Source organism: Mustelus asterias, chromosome 14 (genome assembly GCF_964213995.1).
Source record: "Mustelus asterias chromosome 14, sMusAst1.hap1.1, whole genome shotgun sequence".
In the NCBI taxonomy this organism is placed as follows: Eukaryota; Metazoa; Chordata; class Chondrichthyes; order Carcharhiniformes; family Triakidae; genus Mustelus; species Mustelus asterias.
The window spans coordinates 40386814-40405616 of NC_135814.1; the positions used below are offsets into that span (position 1 = coordinate 40386814).

At 39.5% G+C, this 18803-nt stretch overlaps 1 protein-coding gene across 3 annotated transcripts in view; it reads right to left on the reverse strand.

Moving 5' to 3' along the window:
* Positions 1-5551: 5551 nt before the first annotated feature.
* The window catches only part of galnt3 (UDP-N-acetyl-alpha-D-galactosamine:polypeptide N-acetylgalactosaminyltransferase 3 (GalNAc-T3)), a 57103-nt gene continuing 43851 nt past the window's right edge, over positions 5552-18803 (reverse strand). For all 3 annotated transcript variants that reach the window (XM_078228218.1, XM_078228219.1, XM_078228220.1), the window contains exons 8-11: positions 17220-17351; positions 16705-16806; positions 10630-10779; positions 5552-6521 (exon numbers count right to left, since the gene is read on the reverse strand). In XM_078228218.1, coding sequence (XP_078084344.1) covers positions 6408-6521; positions 10630-10779; positions 16705-16806; positions 17220-17351 — 498 coding nt within the window. In that variant the 3' untranslated portion in view covers positions 5552-6407. The remainder of the gene's footprint in view (positions 6522-10629; positions 10780-16704; positions 16807-17219; positions 17352-18803) is intronic.

Below are 18803 nucleotides of genomic sequence, written 5' to 3' on the forward strand. Positions count from 1 at the left end.
AAGATAGCAGCTCATGACTGAGTCCAACTCAAGACAGAGCATAAACTTGGGAATTTGGTAAACGAGGGAATTTAGTGCAATGAGGAAGCTGGTGCTGTTCGGATCTTTTACAAAATGGGAGCAGTCAAAGAGAGGGAGCCCAGAAATATTAATTAGGTAAGTAGGTAGGTGAGTGTTTTTTTTTAGCATATCTTCACACCCACACCTTTTTTACCCTTTGGGGAATGGGGGGGGGGGGGGGGCGGGGGCGGGGAAAGTGGTGGAAGGATTCCAATGCTGATTATCAGCCTGATGAACCATATTATTCTGTGGCCAACAAGTCATGGTGCTGGATAAAAGCAAATTACTGTGGATACTGGAATCTGAAACCAAAAGAGAAAATGCTGGAAAATCTCAGCAGGTCTTGCAGCATCTATAAGGAGAGAAAAGAGCTGACATTTCGAGTCTCGGTGATCTTTTGTCAAACATTTGACAAAGGGTCATCTCGACTTGAAACGTCAGTTCTTTCAAGTTATGGTGCTGAACTCATTGCGCGGTATCTTCCCATCCTGCCTGCCACGGGAATTGTAGTGGACAGGACACGGGCCACGCAAAGGTCCATTTACCTTGGGCAGGATTTTCCGGTTTTGGAGTGAGTGTGGCTCAAAAGTCCTGCCCATTGAGTTTTAAGGTTGCTTTTTGTCTGCAAATGAGGGCGGTAGTTTAAAAATTGGTAATGGTGGTGATATAGGTATTGTTTTAGTTTCATATTTTAATTAATTAAACCACTTGTAATAACCACAGTGTGATATTTTTAAAGCTAAATTATTTTAAAAGTTAAATTATTAAATAAAACACAGTACAGATGGTATGTGACTTATACATAATATGGTGTTATATAGCTGGTGGACACTTCCATAATCCACAGCAACCACATCTACAAGTAAGTGTCTGCAAGCTGAGGAACTTTGGCTCAGAATTGATGAGCTGAATCCTGAGCTTCAACTTTGAGGGTTGTTGGAGCTGCGTTCATCCACGCCAAGAGGAGAACACTCCATCACACCCCTGCCTTGTGGATGGTGGATAGACTTTGGGGAGTTAGGACCAGAGTTACTCACCACAGAATTTGCAGCCTCTTAGCTGCTCTTGCAGCTATGGTATTTATATGGTTGGTCGAGTTATCTTTCTGGTCAATGGTGACCACAGGATTTTGATAATGGGATATTCAGTGAATATAATACCATTGAATCTCAAGGGATGATGCTAAGATCCTCTCTTGTTGGAGATGGTCATTGCCTGGCACTTGTGTAGCACGAATGTTACTTCCTGCTCATCAGCCCAAACATAAATTTTGTCCAGCTCATGCTGCATATGGACACGGATTGCTCCAGGAGTCACAAATGGTGCTGAATAATGAACATCCTCACTTGACTTTGATGGACAGGTTATTGATGAAGCTGACACTACTCTGAGGAACTCCCACACCAAGATCCTGGAACTGAGATGATGATTGTCCTCCAACAAACCCCACTAACTGCAACCATCTTCCCTTGTCTGGGTATGACTCCAACCAATGGAGAGTTTTCTGTAGATTCCCATTAACAACAGGTTTACTCGGGAACCTTGATACCACACTTGGTCAAATGCTGTTCTTGACAGCAAGGCAGTCAGTATTACTCACCCCTAGAGTTCAACTCTTTTATCCATGCTTGGACCAACGCTGTAATGAGCTCAGGGGCTAAGTGATCCTGGTGCAATTCAAAACTTCAAGAAGGATGAAAAAACTGACCACTATGTGAGGGGAGGTTTGGAAAGTTAATCAGAAAGGACAAGGCATTAGTGCAGGATAATGATCTTATGGTGTTGGGGTGACGTATTAGCAGGGTTAGAGGACTGACTAACACAATACAGAGAGTTGGCATAAAGTCATTTTCAGGTAAATTGCAACTCGTGGTGTGCCATAGGGATCAGTGCAGGGGCTTAAGAGACTTACTGCTGTAGCAAAATATGCATTTACAAAGGGATGTGGATACGTTATTGGGCAACAAATTTGGCAGAGACAGTATAACATGGGAAAATTTGAATTTTTCCATTTTGGCAGGAATAGCAAAGTGGAATATTATTTAAATAGAGAGACTGCAGAATACTGCAGCATAGAGTGTTCGGAGTGTCCTTGTACACGAATCAGAAAAAAATGAGCATGCAGGCAAAACTAACTAGAAAGGTAAACTGAATGTTGGACTTTATTGCAAGGGGGAATTATGTACTTAATTAGGGGAATCTTGCTATAGGTGTATGGGGCATCGGTGAACACACACGCACTCACACACACTCTCTCTCTCTATTGGAAGCCGTTCAGAGATGGCTGATTCCTGTGCTGAGATTTGTCTTAAGAGGAAAGGTTGAGGAGGTTGGGCCTATGGGCCCTGGAGTTTTGACAGGTCATCTTTTTGGAACATACGAGATACTGAAGGATATTATAGGGTATATGCCCAGATGATGTTTCCTCTCATGAGGGAATCTAGAAGTAGGGTGCATAGTTTAAAAGGGGGTCTCTCATTTAAAGGTAAAGATGAAGAGGAATTTCTGCGAGTGGTTACTCATGAGAATTCTCTTCCCCCAAGAGTAGCAGAGCCTGGGTCTTTCTTTCATTCCAGCTAAGGTGAAGTTAGATTTGTGATTGACAAGAAAGGCGGGAATGTAGAGGTAAGGCCAAAATCAGACAAGCCATGATCTTGAATGGCAGAGCAACCAGGATAGAAGGAAGACCATTCAGCCCATCTTTGTTAAAAGCAAATTACTGTGGATGCTGGAATCTGAAACAAAAACAGAAAATGTTGGAAAGTCTCAGCAGGTCTGACAGCCCATATGTGCGTCAGCTTCTTGTGAGAACAATCAGAACCAATTCCACTAGAGTTCTATATTTCCATTTATTTCACACTTTATCTATATTTGTCTTGGAGCAATGGTCTCTGCCTCAACACGCCCTCAAATGGTCCAAAACCTTGCTGGATATAAAAAAATTTGCCCAACCTTTCTACTCGGTCACTTTTTAATTTGATGAAACTTGATCACTGACTTCCCAAGCGGAGGAAATGGCCTTTCTTATCCAGCCTAACAAAACCCCTGATAATGTTTAAAGCTTCTATTAAGACTCTTCTTGGTCTCATTGGACAATGTCAGTTTCTATGAGTTACAGCACCAAGACATTTTAAGTCACATTGTGCAAAGTTTGTGCAAGTTCATACCTGGGCTGAAAATTTAAATAACGACTTGTGATTATTTTTTTTAAATGGTCAAACATGCTGCAAAAACTTCAACACTTGACCCAGAATTTCTCCAGGCTGTGAAACTAGATTCCCCTTCAACATCTGTCCATTTCATCTCAAAACATCAATTTCAATCATTCAAATGACACAAAGCACCAAGTAAGCATTGCTCTCAATGCCAGTGACTATTCAAGTTTGAAAGCTTTCAAGCAATGTGTCTTCACACTGAAAAATAAATATTTCAATTTCAACTGTCGGAACAAAACATTATTAACAACTTAGTAGTTTTCTGTATACTATTAATATAAGTTATACTATAACTCCATACAGGACTTTTAAAGCAAACAGAAATCTTTTATTCCATTACTAGGCTTATATTGGAACAAAACAGCAGTTAATCCCAGCATCTACAATATTTTGCTTTTCTAATAGCACAATTAACCAAAATGTGTAGGTTAGGTACATTGGCTATCCTAAATTGCTCCGTAGTGTCCCAAGATGTGGTTAGTGGGGTAAATACGTGGGATATCAGGGATAGCGCCTGGGTGGTATGCTCCATCCATCAGAGAGTCGTGTAGACTTGATGGGCAAACTGGCCTGCTCCTGCCTTGTAGGTATTCTGTTCTGTTCTATGATTCTGTTCTATCCTATTTCTCTTGATGCTCACAACGCTTCTCAATATCAGTTTCTTCAGTCAGTTGACGAAATGTGTAGATTATAAAGGACACGAAGAATGCTAAAGTAACAGGCAAAAAAAGACAAAATTAAACTTCTCCACAAAAAATGCTTGCCTCCTGTTGGAAATTGCACCTAGATGCCCAATGCATCTATACTGCCACAAAAATGTCTATACTAAAAAGTATAAATATACAGACTTTTATAGTAAGCCAGCAAAGCAAAGGAGAACGGTCTAAGAAAGAAAGAATCCATACCTTCATTGGGAGTAGAATCCAGCTGCCCAAGAGACAAGAATTGCCTTGTGACTCTACCAACACCTCCTCCACCCCACACATGCGCGCGCGCGCGCACACACACACACATACCCTTACCTACTTTCCTGTTTGGGAACAATGTCAAGGTGTTAAAGTTCAAACTAGAGTCCAAGGATACCTTCTGATGTAAATGTGAGATTTTTAAATGATTAAATTTGCAACTGTGTCTTCAATTTAGAATAAAATGGAGGAAAGGGGGTGAAGAATCATATGACCAGTTTGGAATTCTGTTGGTAACAAGCCTGTACTGAAAGGCTAACAAAGAGGCCCAGGTTGTTTGACTGAGAAAGTGGTACAAGATATTCACACCTACAATGACCTGCGGAATGTGTTGACAGGATAGACTGTTAGGGCAGGATTTTATGGCCTCGCTCGGGCGAGACCAGAAATACCCACCCGAGGTCAATGGAGATTTCTGTTGTCAGACTGTCACCCACTCAGATTCCATGGTGGGTGAGGTGGTGGAGTTCCGGCGTATATTTTCAATTATTTAATTCCAAAGGAGACGGAGTTAAGGATCTAGAGGATAGTTAATTAGTATTTGACATTTTCCCCTCAGTCATCTTCATGCAGAGTCCATAGAAAGCCATTGTATGATTGGGTCGAGGTGGAAAGGCAGAGAGTCTATCGTCCACCACCCAAAATGTAGGGGGGAGCTGACGCTCAGATTGAAGACACCAAGGTCCTGAGGGTTTAACCAAAAATGGAAGATTTTCCTAGCTTTGGCCAGACAGAAGGTTCTCCAGGTAACCCACATTGTGAAAATTAGTTCAGGGGGAATCGGAAGTTAGCAGGCTAGAAGAAAGGTCCATGAATCACTTTGGATTGGTTCCTGAAGAATGAAGTATCTGCTGACGGGTAAATTAGAAATATAGAGGGCAATCTTCAGTTACCTCACATGGGGGTGATCTTTTCTATAGAGTATAGGTTACCTACTGAAATAGTGTTTAATAAATGTAGCTTTTAGTTTGCCTGTTACAGCAGAAGTCTTAAAACTTGAAATTCTGTTGCATGATCTTTCTAGCATTCACTGGAAGTTTAAACTTTTTAAAAAGAACTCTGTTTCCATGGGGATCCTAACATTATACATCGGATGGACTGCAGTGGTTCAAGAAAGCAGCTCAACATCACTTTGACAAGGGTAATTGGGGATAAACAACAAATGCTGGCTTTACTAGCGATGGTCACATCCCATGAATTTTTTTTTTAAACTCCTTGCTAGGATGCATTTTCACAGGCTCTGGTTGTTCTCTGGTTGCTCATCAGTCATGACTTGGAATATCATAAGGAAATAAATCTTGGACTAATATTGTAAAAAGTCAATACATTTTATTGAAAATAGGGCTTGAAAGAGCATTATAAATAGAGTTTCTGGAGAGTGATTTTACATCATACCAAAGAAATTTGAACACCTCTGTACAGAAGGTTCCTGCAACCATAGTTGCCTTGCAGTAAAAAAAGACAATGACCATTGCAACCCTTTTCCAGTAACCTCATTAAAATAAATAACCTGGCAGTGACATGAGATAGTTCTAAAGGTGTCTTTTTTTTATTAATTGTTAAAGTTATGAATTTCATTAAACCAAAATCAAAGCATACAAGTACTCCGAGAAACCAAATCAGGGATTGCAAAAAGAAATCTGTACTGACTCTTTTTTAATGGAGTTCTTCTTGTTCATGTGGCAAAAACATTCCCAAGCACATTTTTTTTGTATCTCATGAAGGGAAAGAATTATTTCCAATATGCACCCAAATCCCAAAAATATATACATAGTAAAAGTTTCTAATAAATTGTTTACCTACGTAAATTGTAATTTATTTCATCATTTATCCACATTAAAATTACTAGCATGTGTAATCATAACTCAGTAATCAAACCTTATACATCCCTCTGCATTCATTTTTATGCACGATATAAAAATATTGTAAAACAATTTTAAAAATGTTCATTGCCAGTAGAGAAAAATAGGAAGATACCCTAGCACCATCTAATACATTCAAGTGCAAATATGCTTCATTTCAAATTTTTAAGAATGTCTTCAAAATATGTTTCAATTACAATAACTATAATTCTTCTGTTCTTTTGCTTTACAACCCATGCAACTATTTCCTGACTTGTATATAAAAATGCACTTAATCCTCATTTTTTTTGGAACAATATTGTATGTTAGCTGAAAATCCATTTTTGGTATTGATCAGAAGGATTGCATGGCACCAAGTTCGGTTTTTCCCCTCTTGCAGTTAAGCACTCTTTTGAAAATTGATTTACCAGAAGCATGTCCTGTAACATAAAATATATTTATAAGAGGTACATTTGCATCATCTTTTCCTGAGTGCCTTTATCATAAAAATTAAATTGAAGTTTTTTCCTTCCCGTTTTATCTCCACTCTAAAGGCACTACTAACCTTTTGCTGTGGATTCAGAAACATCAATGGTTATGCTATAGCTCACTCAAGTAACTGACAAATAAGTCCAGTGAGTGTTTTACTATAGAAACTGAGGATCTCCTCATCCATTTTGAAAACTAAATTCAACCAATGTCCACACAAAGTGCACTTTTCAGCATTTAATTACTCCGTTGTAATCAGCAATAACCCAGATTGTGTTTTCCCCTCCTCAGCCCATAAGCAATGTGCCCAATTCAGAAAATATTGCGGATAGGGAGGACAATTTAGCTTATCTGTCTAGAAAACACACCAGTTTTTCCCCTCCCCAAGGAAAGTGTTCAAGTGTTTCTGACATTAGTTTATCTCCACTGCTCTTTCCACAAGTCCATTCCACGTGTTGATCACTCTGCGAAGCCCCTGAAACTATCCTCAATTTTCCATTTACTAGTCTGAACTTGGGCTGCCTGCTTCTGCAGTCAAAGTTTAGTCTGAAGTTCTGTTTCAGATCTAAATCATCACCATACATTCCTCCCAAGATCACCTTTAAGCAATTTCATTTTAAAGCTAGAAAGCCCATGTTTTTCCATCTTTCTTCATAGCTCAGTGCTATAAAACTAAGGAGCAGTTACACAGGTCTCGCCTTCATCACCTCCAGGTACTGAAGATATTTGTGTTTAGCTATGGATAAAACTTGTCATAATAGTCAAGTTGTATCCAGGCAGCATAAGACTTCTTCTGACTTCCATCACAAGATCAGAAACCTGGGGATATCCATACAAGAGATTTTAAAGGTGCCAGGAGCTGTTTAAAAGGCACATGGAATTTTTGGATTAATAAATAGCAAACATTTTTTGCAGAGCAAGTTATTATGATCCAGAGTGCACTCCGCCAAAATGGTGTTGGAATCAAGAAAGAAATAGCATGCATTCCTTACAGCACCACAAGATATTCCAAATTTGCACACATCCCACTTCAGGACTTGAGCACAAAAATCAAAGCTGACACTCCAGTGCAGTAATGAAGGTGTGCTGCATGGTCAGATGATCTGCCTTTCAAATGAAGTGTTAAACTATGATTCCTTCTGCCCTCTCAAGTCTACAGAAAAGAGCTCCCACAGACAGCAGTGCTACAATAACCAGATGATCCATTTCCCCAATGTTGGTTGAGGGATAAGTAATGGCCAGGACACCAGGGTAAACTCCCTTTGAGGCAGTGCTGTGGGATTTTTTTTTTACATACTTGAAAGGGCAGAAGGGACCTTAAGTTTAATGTATCATCAGAAAATCAGGGGGTGAAATTTTCCCATCCCGCTCGCCACTGGAAGGGAGGGACAGTACCATGCAAAGGTCCATTGACCTTGGGTGGGACTTTCCGATCTTGGGAGCGAGCATGGCCGGAAAACCCTGCCCAGGGCCTCTGACAGTACAGCACTCCCTCAGTACTGCACTGAAGTGTCAGCTTTGATTTTTGTGCTTTAGTCCCAAAGTGGGACACAAACCCACAACCTTCTGACTCAGAGGCACGTGTGCTACCAACCTACATAGGAGATTCAAAAGTATCCTTTGAGAATTGGATACATACTCAACAGGTAAAATTTGTAAGGCTATGGAAATAGAGCAGGGAATGGGATTCATTAGATTGCTTCTACAAAGCTTGTCCAGGCACGATGGGACAAGTAGCCTCCTTCTACGCTGAATAATTATAGGATTTCCACACTCTTGATTTTGATTTAAAGATCAGCTTCAATTTATGATTCTGCCTTTGCAGATTGAATTGGTAGAGCATTAAATTTATTTCACCTAAATCTCTTAATTTCATCCTTAGCTATTTCAGCAGCATTTGAGTAGCTACATGTCCTGATTATAATTACAATATGCAGCACTTTCTACTTTTTGTATTTGTATTAGATTTTGACTGTTATTCCACTAAATTATACATTTTGTATCAGTTATTTAGCATTTTCTGAGTTGCCTTCTGAGATGTAACTGCCCTTTATATTTTGGCATCATCAGTGAATATGACTAGTTTGTTTCAAAGTCCGAGTCCAACGTTTGTTGGTGTAAATTAGAAACTGTAGGGATGTGATTCAATGTTTCTATCTGGTAATGATACAAGATGAATAGATGTGTAGTTTCCTGTATTGTCACTCTTTATGAAGCTGTTCCAAATCTGAAACCGGACCTTTCACACATTTATCAATTCCATCATAACGATCATTTGTCCTTCACAAATGTCACCCCCTCATCTCTCTAACACTGAGGGATAATACCATCTGTAATGGCAATTTGTGAATCCTTTCAGCTCTGAAAAAAAATGTTAATTTTACTTGGATTATCATTCAGGACGGCCGTGTAGGTCTTGTCCTCCCTGGTGAATACTTAGGGTAAACATATTAGCCTTTAAAATATCTTGTCATCCTCCATTTTTATTTCATTAGCAGGGTTCACAAATGTTCAAAGCTGATCTAACTGTTATAGCACAGAAAGACATTTTTAACCACCTGCAGTTATGCCCTTTAGTATTTCCTTTGCCCATTTAACATAGTTCTGCAGGTTTTTACATTCTTCACAGTGAACCCCTGAAACTATTTCACTGCAGGATCTATGGAAGCTTTCTTCCCCCTCCTAATTTTGTTTTTTTACTCATTAATTCAACTGTGTTATGTTCGTTCATTCTATGCTTGTTAATCTTTCAGTAGAGGACAAGTGGAACACCAAAGGCATAATGTTTAAATATTGTTGAACAAGCACCTCCCCCCCCCCGCCACCATCACCCCCTAACAAACAACTACCAATTTTTAAAATCAATTTTGTCAATTGTTTCAAGCTAGCTTTTTCTAAAATTACAAAACAACACCTAGAGCGCTCAGTATTTCCACATCTTCGATCGTGCTGAACTATCGTTTTGTACTTGACACCCATGAGGAGTAGCAAGAATTCATTTCCTGCATGACATCCTGTTAGCTCACTAAGTCAAAGCATTCAATATTTAAAATGCACTGTGTCACAAAGTACGATATGTTAAGTTAATCAACTTGAACCTAACCAATTTGGTACTTCCAATTTATATCTGACTGACTAAAGTCCCCGATTATTCCCTCATAGGACAAACTGTTCCCCTCATTATGCTGATTTTTCATATGTCCTTAGTATTAATTGTATTGTTTTAATATTAAAGATTCCAAAGTAATTGCAGCATGGTTTTCAATCTCCCATAGTATCTTTTGATCAAAATTTTCCGATAATCATTATAAATCAAATTAGTCTATTTCACTCCATAGTGCCTTTTCTGAATATTCTATAATCCTCTATGTTCTATTGATTAGTATCTTTTATTGTCAGCCATATTTCTGAAATTCCTGCAACTTTATTGCTCCCTATTGCCACAGCAGCTTCAAATTGAAGCATTTTATGTTTACTGGGGCTTCTGATGTTCATGCTCCTTTTCTTCCCCTAGTGTTTACCAGCTATTCCCAATAGGTTCCTGAATATCTTGAATTATGTTTAGACCTATGTGTTGACTACTTTCTGCTCTTCAATCATTCATCTTTGGAATTAAGGTATTTAGCCTTTACTACCATTCTGGCTATGATCAGCTAAATCAGCACAGACATGGGGTTAGAACTGGGTACGTTCCTGTTCTATATGATTCATCATCATGATAAATTACTGCATTCCTGCACTAACTCATTAGGGGGCCTTTTGGATTAGAATTTTAAATTGCAAGAAGAGGCATCTCCCTCAAGGCAAAATGTCCCACAGCTGCTCATTTATCATGTATTCAAAACAATAGATATAGACAAACTACGTACTTTGTAATAACATAGCTATAATTAATTTAAAAAGTGTCTTACAACAATAAATTTCAATAATTACCATAGCAAGAATAAACTTCAATAAATACTTCACCAACTGCAACAGATTTAAAGCTAGATCCAAAATATAACATCACGCGTTAAATTAGATCAATTTAAAATCTCAGCGAGAAAATTGATTCATCACCTGAAATTCCCATTTCTGCTCTTCTGAAGCAAAGCTATTTGGACCTTTATATGCACATTCCTCAAGAAAAGCTACGCCTTTTAAATTATGAATACACAACTCCTTTCTAATGTTGTGACGAATTTCGTGCAGTGAGGTATATTCAAAGTACTGGAAAAAAAACAAGCTCATGTCAATAAATTGCAATGTAAATGCACTTCGTGAATTCAGGCAAAATCTTCAATATTCACCTGACCTTATAGTAATAGTTAGTTTTGAGAAATGTGCTGAAATACAAAATGAAACATCAATCCTATGTTCAAAAAAAATGACATGACTTGCATTGATATGGAATCGCAAAATTGGTATGTGCAAGAGGTCGTCATTCGGCCCATCATCACTGCACTGGTACTTCAAATGAGCATTCTGAAAGTGCCATTCTCCTGCCTTTTCCCCATAATCCTGCACATAGTTTCTATTCAAATAATCATCTAATGCCTTAATTGGACCTGCTCCACCCCACTTTCAGGCAGTGCATTCCAGATCTGAACCACTCACCTGTGTGAAAAAGCTTCTTCTCACACCACATTTGCTTCTTTTGTAAAATCACATTACAACTGTGTCCTCTCCTTCTTGACCCTTTTATGAGCAGTAACTTTCTCCCTGTCTACTCTGTCCAGCTCCCTCATGATTTTGAGCATCTGTCAAATTTCCTCTTTGCCTTCGACTCTCCAAGGAGAACAGTCCCAAATTCCCCAATCTATTTTCATAACTGAAGTTTCTCATCCCTCAAACCATTCTTGTAAAAACCTCTTCTGTCCTCTCCCCAATGCCTTCACATCCTTCCTATGGTGTGGCATCCAGAACTGTGCACAATACACCAACTGAGATCTAGTTAGTGTCCTATACAAGTTCAACACAACCTCATTGCTCTATGCCTCTATTGATAAAGCCTACATTTGCTCTGCTACCTTTAATGGCTTATGCATAGATACACCCAGGTCCCTCTACTCTTGCACACCCTAAAACGTTGTACCCTTTATTTTACACTATGTTTTTCCTACCAAAATTAATCACCTCATACTTCTCTGCACTGAATTTCATCTGCCATTTCACCAACTTGTTTATGACGTTTGAAATTCTACACTGTCCTCCTCACAGTTTGCAATGATTCCAAGTTTCATTTCATCTACAAACTTTGAAATTGTCCCCTGCACACCAAGACTTAGATCAGGAAGAGCAAGGGTCCCAATATCAGCCACTGTGGAACTCCACTACAAACCTACCTCCAGCCCAAAAATATACCCATTAAACATTACTCGCAGTTCCCTACTACTCAGCCAATTTTGTTTCCAGATTGCTACTATTCCTTTTATTCCAGGAGCTTTTTCTTTTCTCACAAGTCTATCAAATGCCTTTTAGAAGTCCATGCATACCACATCAACAATATTACTCTCATCAACCCTCTCAAAAAAATCTCCAGCCAGTGTCCTATCTCCAACTGCAAACAACAATCAGCTTAAAGCTAAATTCAAAGCTTTTCTACCTTCCAAAGCCCCCAGTTGCTAAGCAGCCACTGCTACTTTATTTACTCCTCATGCTGTAGCATCTGAGCACAATAGAAACATTTGGAATTGAAACCAACCCCTACATATGCATGAATCTAACTGTAGGTTTTATCCATCTAGGCACAGAGCATTAAATTAAACCACTTAAAACCAATACCAATTGTATTTACCAATACAAAATTAAATCCCTTAAAACTATCTTTGTTTTCCTAACTCAATGATCTTAAATTGAATAAGAGCATATGAATTGTTCATATGTCAGCACAATTTTCAATCAATATTGCAAACATATTCTAAATGCAATGACTTTTAGCAACATTTGTCCCTCTAACACAATCTTAAATACTCATGATGTTTTCCTTCTCGAGATAGTCAATAATATTCATGTTGAGTATAAGCATCAATTAACGTTTGATGATCAGCCGCTTATTATACACCCAAAGTCGTCTTCTCCATGATGTTGATTTGCAACTGACATTTACTGCACTAAAATTACCCCAACTGTCATCATGGGAAGGTTCCCATTGCTTAGGGAGGGAAAAGGGCATAATTTCCATTGGAATGCTACTTTTAAATTATTTGTCATCACAACAGTGGTTAACAATGCTCTCTCACAGCGCCATGGACCCAGGTTTGATTCCAACCTTGGGTGACTGTGCAGAGTTTGCACATTCTCTCTGTGTCTGCGCAGTTTTCCTCCGGTGCTCCAGTTTCCTCCCACAGTCCAAAGATGTGTAGGTTAGGTGGATTGGCCATGCTAAATTGCCCCTTAGTGGCCATGGACGTGTGGATTGGGTAGATTAGCCATGGTAAATGTGTGGGGTTACAGAGATAGGATGGGGAGTGGGCTTGGACAAGATGCTCTTTTGGAGAGTCAAGGCAGACTCGATGGGCTGAAAAATGTTTCATGTCAAGTCTGTCTTTTTTTAATCTTTAAAAACAGTTCCTCCTTTTTTACTATGACTAAACTTATTTACTCTATGATTTTGTTCTATTAACTACTGTTGATATTGAACACCCTATCAATTCTGCTCTTTACTACCATTGCTCAAAAGATAACAACCCCAGTTTCTCCACATAACTGAAGTCCCTAATTCCTGACACCATCCTAGTAAATCACTTCCGCATCTTCTCAAAGTGCTTTATATTCTTCAAAAGTATGATATTCATAATCAGACACAATTCTGAGGACCAACTTGTGATTTATAAAAACTTCCTTGCTTCTATTCATAAAGCTGTGGATCCTTTTTTAAAAATAATAAAAATAAGAAGCCTTACCAACTTGAGCCCTCACCTTGGCGTTTGTAAACCTTCTGGTCTTTTTGTTCCTTCCTCCCCTTTAAAATTGTATAATTTCTTCCTCAAATTATAGCACTTCACACTTCTCTGCATTAAATCATCAGCCATGTCACCAGCCGGTCTCTTGTCACCTGATGTCTGCCATTATCCTCTTCACTGTTTTGTACATTTGCAAGCTGTGTGTCATCTACAAATTTTGCATTCTATACCCAAGCCCAAGTCATTAATATTTATTTAAAAAAGCAATGATCCTGCAACTGTGCCCAAGGGACACCACTATGTAGTTCTCTCCAGTCTCATAAACAACCATTCAGCACTACTTGGCTTTCTCTACCTGAGCAAACTTCATATCTCTGCTACTGCTGCCCCTTTAATCCCAGGGCTTTTATTGATGTTTTAGCTAAACAAGGTTCCAAAAGAACCTCACCCTCCCAATTTACTGTCCTCTTTCACACAACTATTTTTCATCTCTCTCCTATCCTGCTACTAAAGCACAGATCTTGAAATAGCTTTTTTGCCTCTCAACGTACTAAGCCACAGATTTGATAGTCGAATCAGCAATCATTTTGTTAAGTGGCACTTAATTCCAAAAGTCAAGTGCCCCTAGTGTGAAGAAATAATTCAATGATGTTTAACTAGTAGCTTCCATCCACAATTAATTATTCCATTCACAAATAAACCCTTCTACACCCAATTTATTGAATGCCTTCAGCTACATTAGCTACAATTATTTCTAAGCAGATTTGATTCTCCGAGCTACTTTCCATCATTTGAAGCCATATTGATTGCCCTTCAAACTTAAGTAAAACAACCAAAAACTAACTACAATATCCAATACGTAATCCTAGTAATGTTGTTAGGTATTAGTGTAACTTAAAGTTTATTTTCAACTTAGCCAATTATCAGAATTTTAATGAAGTATTAATTATCTATAATCTTATGACCAAGTGAGGAGAGATCGAATGGCTGCCCTCTTCCCCCCTACACCCCCCCACCACCCCTCCTTCCCACCCTCCTTGTTTGACTGCAACAGGTTTGTTTGAAAAGGACATGCTAGCCAAAATCAGTGAATACTTAACGGCTTATGTTTTGGGGTTTTCTCGAGTATAACAAAGGCTTGGCTGGGGGAGGGGCTGGTTACACCTTGGAGCAAGGGGTCTGACCAGGTCTTTGCGGGGGGTGGGGGGAGTTACATCTGGATCATTACAATAGTTATCCAGAAGTGCTAACTTTTTCTGGGTAACTATTTGTGCAACACAGCCGGAACAATCCAAATTTTGATTTAAATTGCATTGTTGGATAGTTACCAATGCAAGGCAATTACCCAGAGGAAGTTTGCACTTCTGGACAATTGTCGTGCAAACCCTAACTTGGGAAGTTCCACGAGGGATTCTGCTGCACATCTCTGAGCTACTCCTCAAATACGTCGCAGGGGAGCTTGGAAGATATGGCCCATTGTCCCAAGTGTAAAGCACTTGCTTTAATTCTATTATCCATAAAGGCCTCCATCTTGAATGTACTCAAATGTTGAGCATCCACAGCAATCTCAGGTAGAGGATTCCAAAATTCACAATCCTTTCAGTGAATAAATTTCTAATTTCAGTCCAAAGTGGCCAACCCTTTATTCTGAGACAGTGACCAACATTTACTCCTATTTTTGTTTGTGATGCCTGCAGGTGACTTATTGAAGGGCGGCACGGTGGCTAGCACTGCTGTGTCTCAGCTCCAGGGACCCGGGTTTGATTCTTGTGCAGAGTCTGCATGTTCTCCCCATGTCTGGGTGGGTTGCCTCCGGGTGCTCCGGTTTCCTCCCACAGTCCGGAAGAAGTGCTGGTTAGCTGCATTGGCCGTGCTAAATTCCCCCTCAGTGTACCCAAACAGGCGCCAGAGTGTGGCAACTAGGGGATTGTCACTGTAATTTCACTGCAGCGTTAACGTAAGCCTACTTGTGACACTAATAAATAAACAAACTGAAGTGGTATCCCTTTAATTTTTTTTGTACTACTGCGCACCTGTAGCGATTTGAGGTTGATTTGTGCCGCTCCACGCTGAGACTGTTGGTTTTCAGTGCAGCTTAGAGGAAGCTTGACTCGTGACCCCAAGTTTTAGATTTCCCAGCAAATGAAACCCCTTTCCCCCACTCACATGGCAGCCCCTCTTCCCAAACCATCCCCTCCACTCACTCACTAGCCCCTTCCCTCCACTCACTTACCCCTCTTCCCAAACCATCCCCTCTCCTCCACTCAGCAGCCCCTATTCTCAAACCACCCCTTCCACTCACTCAGCACCTCTTTTCAAACAAATCATCCCCTCCCCACTCATTCAGCAGCCACTCTTCCCAAACCCCCTCCTCTCACTCACTCAACATCACCTTTTCCCAATGCCCAATTCCCACTCACTCCTTTATAGCTTTTTGATATGGCTCCACGAGGGCGACTTAGCCATGCAGACCATTTCCATCCAGCAGTCTGTTTACCCATGGGTGAAGCAACCCTCTCCCACTCCATGTTTCAGTCAGTAGTTGCTACTCTCAAATTCGGAAATGCCAGATCGAACCTTGTGCTAATACATCTGCCCCTTAGTAACTGAGCAGGTGTAACACTTGTGGTGACACGAGGTGTTGTTCTATAGGTAATCAGGAAGTAGGCCAGTTTGGTTTATAGAGAGGCTGATTGATGACTGCTACATGGCGGCTTTGAACGTTTGGACAGTTCTCTTAGCCAGTCCACTTGAAGCAGGGCGATAGGGTGCAGTTCGAATATGTTGAATACCTCCAGTTATCCTGAAACACTGGAACTCTTCGTTAGTGAAAATAGTTCCATTGTCAGATGCTAGCACCACAGGCAATCCACGGGTGATGAATGGCTGTCACAATTTCTCTACCATTGCTGAAGAGGTTGTGGACTCGATTTTGTGTATGTCCGACCACTTGGGTGTGCACATCTATTACGAGCAGGAACATTGGTCCCACGAATGGACCCGCAAAAATCAATGTGTAGTCACACCTATAGTTGACCTACCCACTCCAAAGGGTGCTTTAGGGCTGCAGGAGGCCATTTTTGCTGCATTGTTTGGCCAGATTCTCTGTGGTTATCTATCCCAGGCCATCACACACAAAATTGGAAAATTGTGCATGCCGATGAGATTCCGAAAGGTTGTCTGGTAGACTGGTATATACGGGTATTTATAGTCACTTGGAATTATTAAATTGAATACTTTATATTATTACCTGGTTTCCTCCAAGACCATGGCATGAATACATTATTAAGTGTTTTGCACCCTGATTATTTTCTCCAGCATCAAGGCAAGTTTCCGAACCCAAGCTTTTAATCTAAAATTGAAGGATTGAAAAGAAATCACTGGAAACATAGAAGCAATCTTATATCCTGATCAACTAAAAATCTTTTTTTGTAATTTGCCTTTTACTTTTTTTGTTGATGAAAGAACCAACATTAACTATTTTATAGTGTGATTTTGTTTCAAAGTTAAAGATATTTAAATAGTTGCAAAAGTGCATAATTGGCCATATGTAAAAATCTCAAATTTACAAACTAACAGTTGAAGCCTAACATTAGAAATATGTAAATGCTAATGGACTGTTAAATAAAGCAAGGTTACAATCAAAACAAATGTGGAAATGTTACATACCAAAATCGATTTCCTGTATTCATAAAACAGGACAATAATTCTTTTAAAATAGCAAATTAATTCATGACAAGTGTGCAATATTAAAATAGTACTTACCGCACCATAACGTGCAGGAGACATATCGGGCATAAATATCTCGGGATAAACATTCTTCAAATACCAAGTGAAGTTTTTACAATGTAGACGCTGTTTCAACTCTAGCCTTTCAGTAATGTCTCCATATGCTTTCTGTTAAAATGAAGCACTAAGTTACTAAGGGAATGCTGACTAACTGAATCAATACACTGTCACAATCAAGGAAAGGACTTAAAAATACCAGTTGCCTATGGGTCAAAGACTAATAATAATATGCTTTTATAAAATGCTTTCTTCTAAAGATTAGGAGGTTTTAATTTCCCATCCAATTCCTAAACAGCTTTTCCTCAATACATTTAAACTGGCCTCAGTACACTTAATACCATTTAATTACGTCTCCTGAAGACACATTACATTCAAGGCCATGCTTTTAGAAACTACAGTTCTTCCTCAGTGCATGACAGGTTGACCATTTACAACTTTACTGAATAAATGAAGAAAAAAGTTGTTTTGTTGTACAGACATTTTGTCAAAGCTTTTCATCATACATTCATCAGGAGAATGCCATGAATACTAAATAAAACAGATAATGCTGGAAAAGCTCAGGTCTGGCAGCATCTGTGGAACGAGAAACAGAATTAACATTTCAAGTTTGTATAACTCTTCTTCAGAATACCAATGCCAGGAGAAATAACAACTTTATACTACAGGATTGTGCCAACTGGTTGTCAAGTGGACTCTGACTTGTAGAAGTTGCTAACGACAATGCACCAGTTGCTGGTGACAGTTTATTCTATACAATTTTTTTCTTATGGTTAATGTGGATGTAGAGCAGCAAGTATAAATTATATTTAGGTGATTAAGCCAGGTAATTGTTTCAGGAATAACTAAGGGCAAAACCACACAGGAGCTTTACATTTTTCATTCATGCATCAAGTATCTGCATCTGCTATCATAGTAAGAAGTCTCACAACACCAGGTTAAAGTCCAACAGGTTTATTTGGTAGCAAATACCATAAGCTTTCGGAGCACAGCTCCTTCAAAGTCGATATGCGCGATCTTTTTGGAGATCCTCTCCACTTGGAGCCGGCAGTTTGCAGCGTCGATGGTAGTCATGATGTGGAGATGCCGGCGTTGGACTGGGGTAAGCACAGTAAGAAGTCTCACAACACCAGGTTAAAGTCCAACAGGTTTATTTGGTAGCAAATACCGAAAGCTTATGGTATTTGCTACCAAATAAACCTGTTGGACTTTAACCTGGTGTTGTGAGACTTCTTACTGTGCTTACCCCAGTCCAACATCTGCTATCATATACATGGATGTCCACTAGCTTAATAGAAGATCAAAGACATGGGTCTTTTCTAGCAGGTTGCTGTCAAGGTAATTGTTTGTGACTTCTTGGAAAACCTTATTCCATGTTCCAAGTTTCATCAGGGTTGAATTTGGATTGTTGTTCATAAAGCTCACAGGGCGACACGGTAACACAGTGGTTAGCACTGCTGCTTCACAGCTCCAGGGACCTGGGTTCGATTCCCGGCTTGGGTCACTGTCTGTGTGGAGTTTGCACATTCTCCTCGTGTCTGCGTGGGTTTCCTCCAGGTGCTC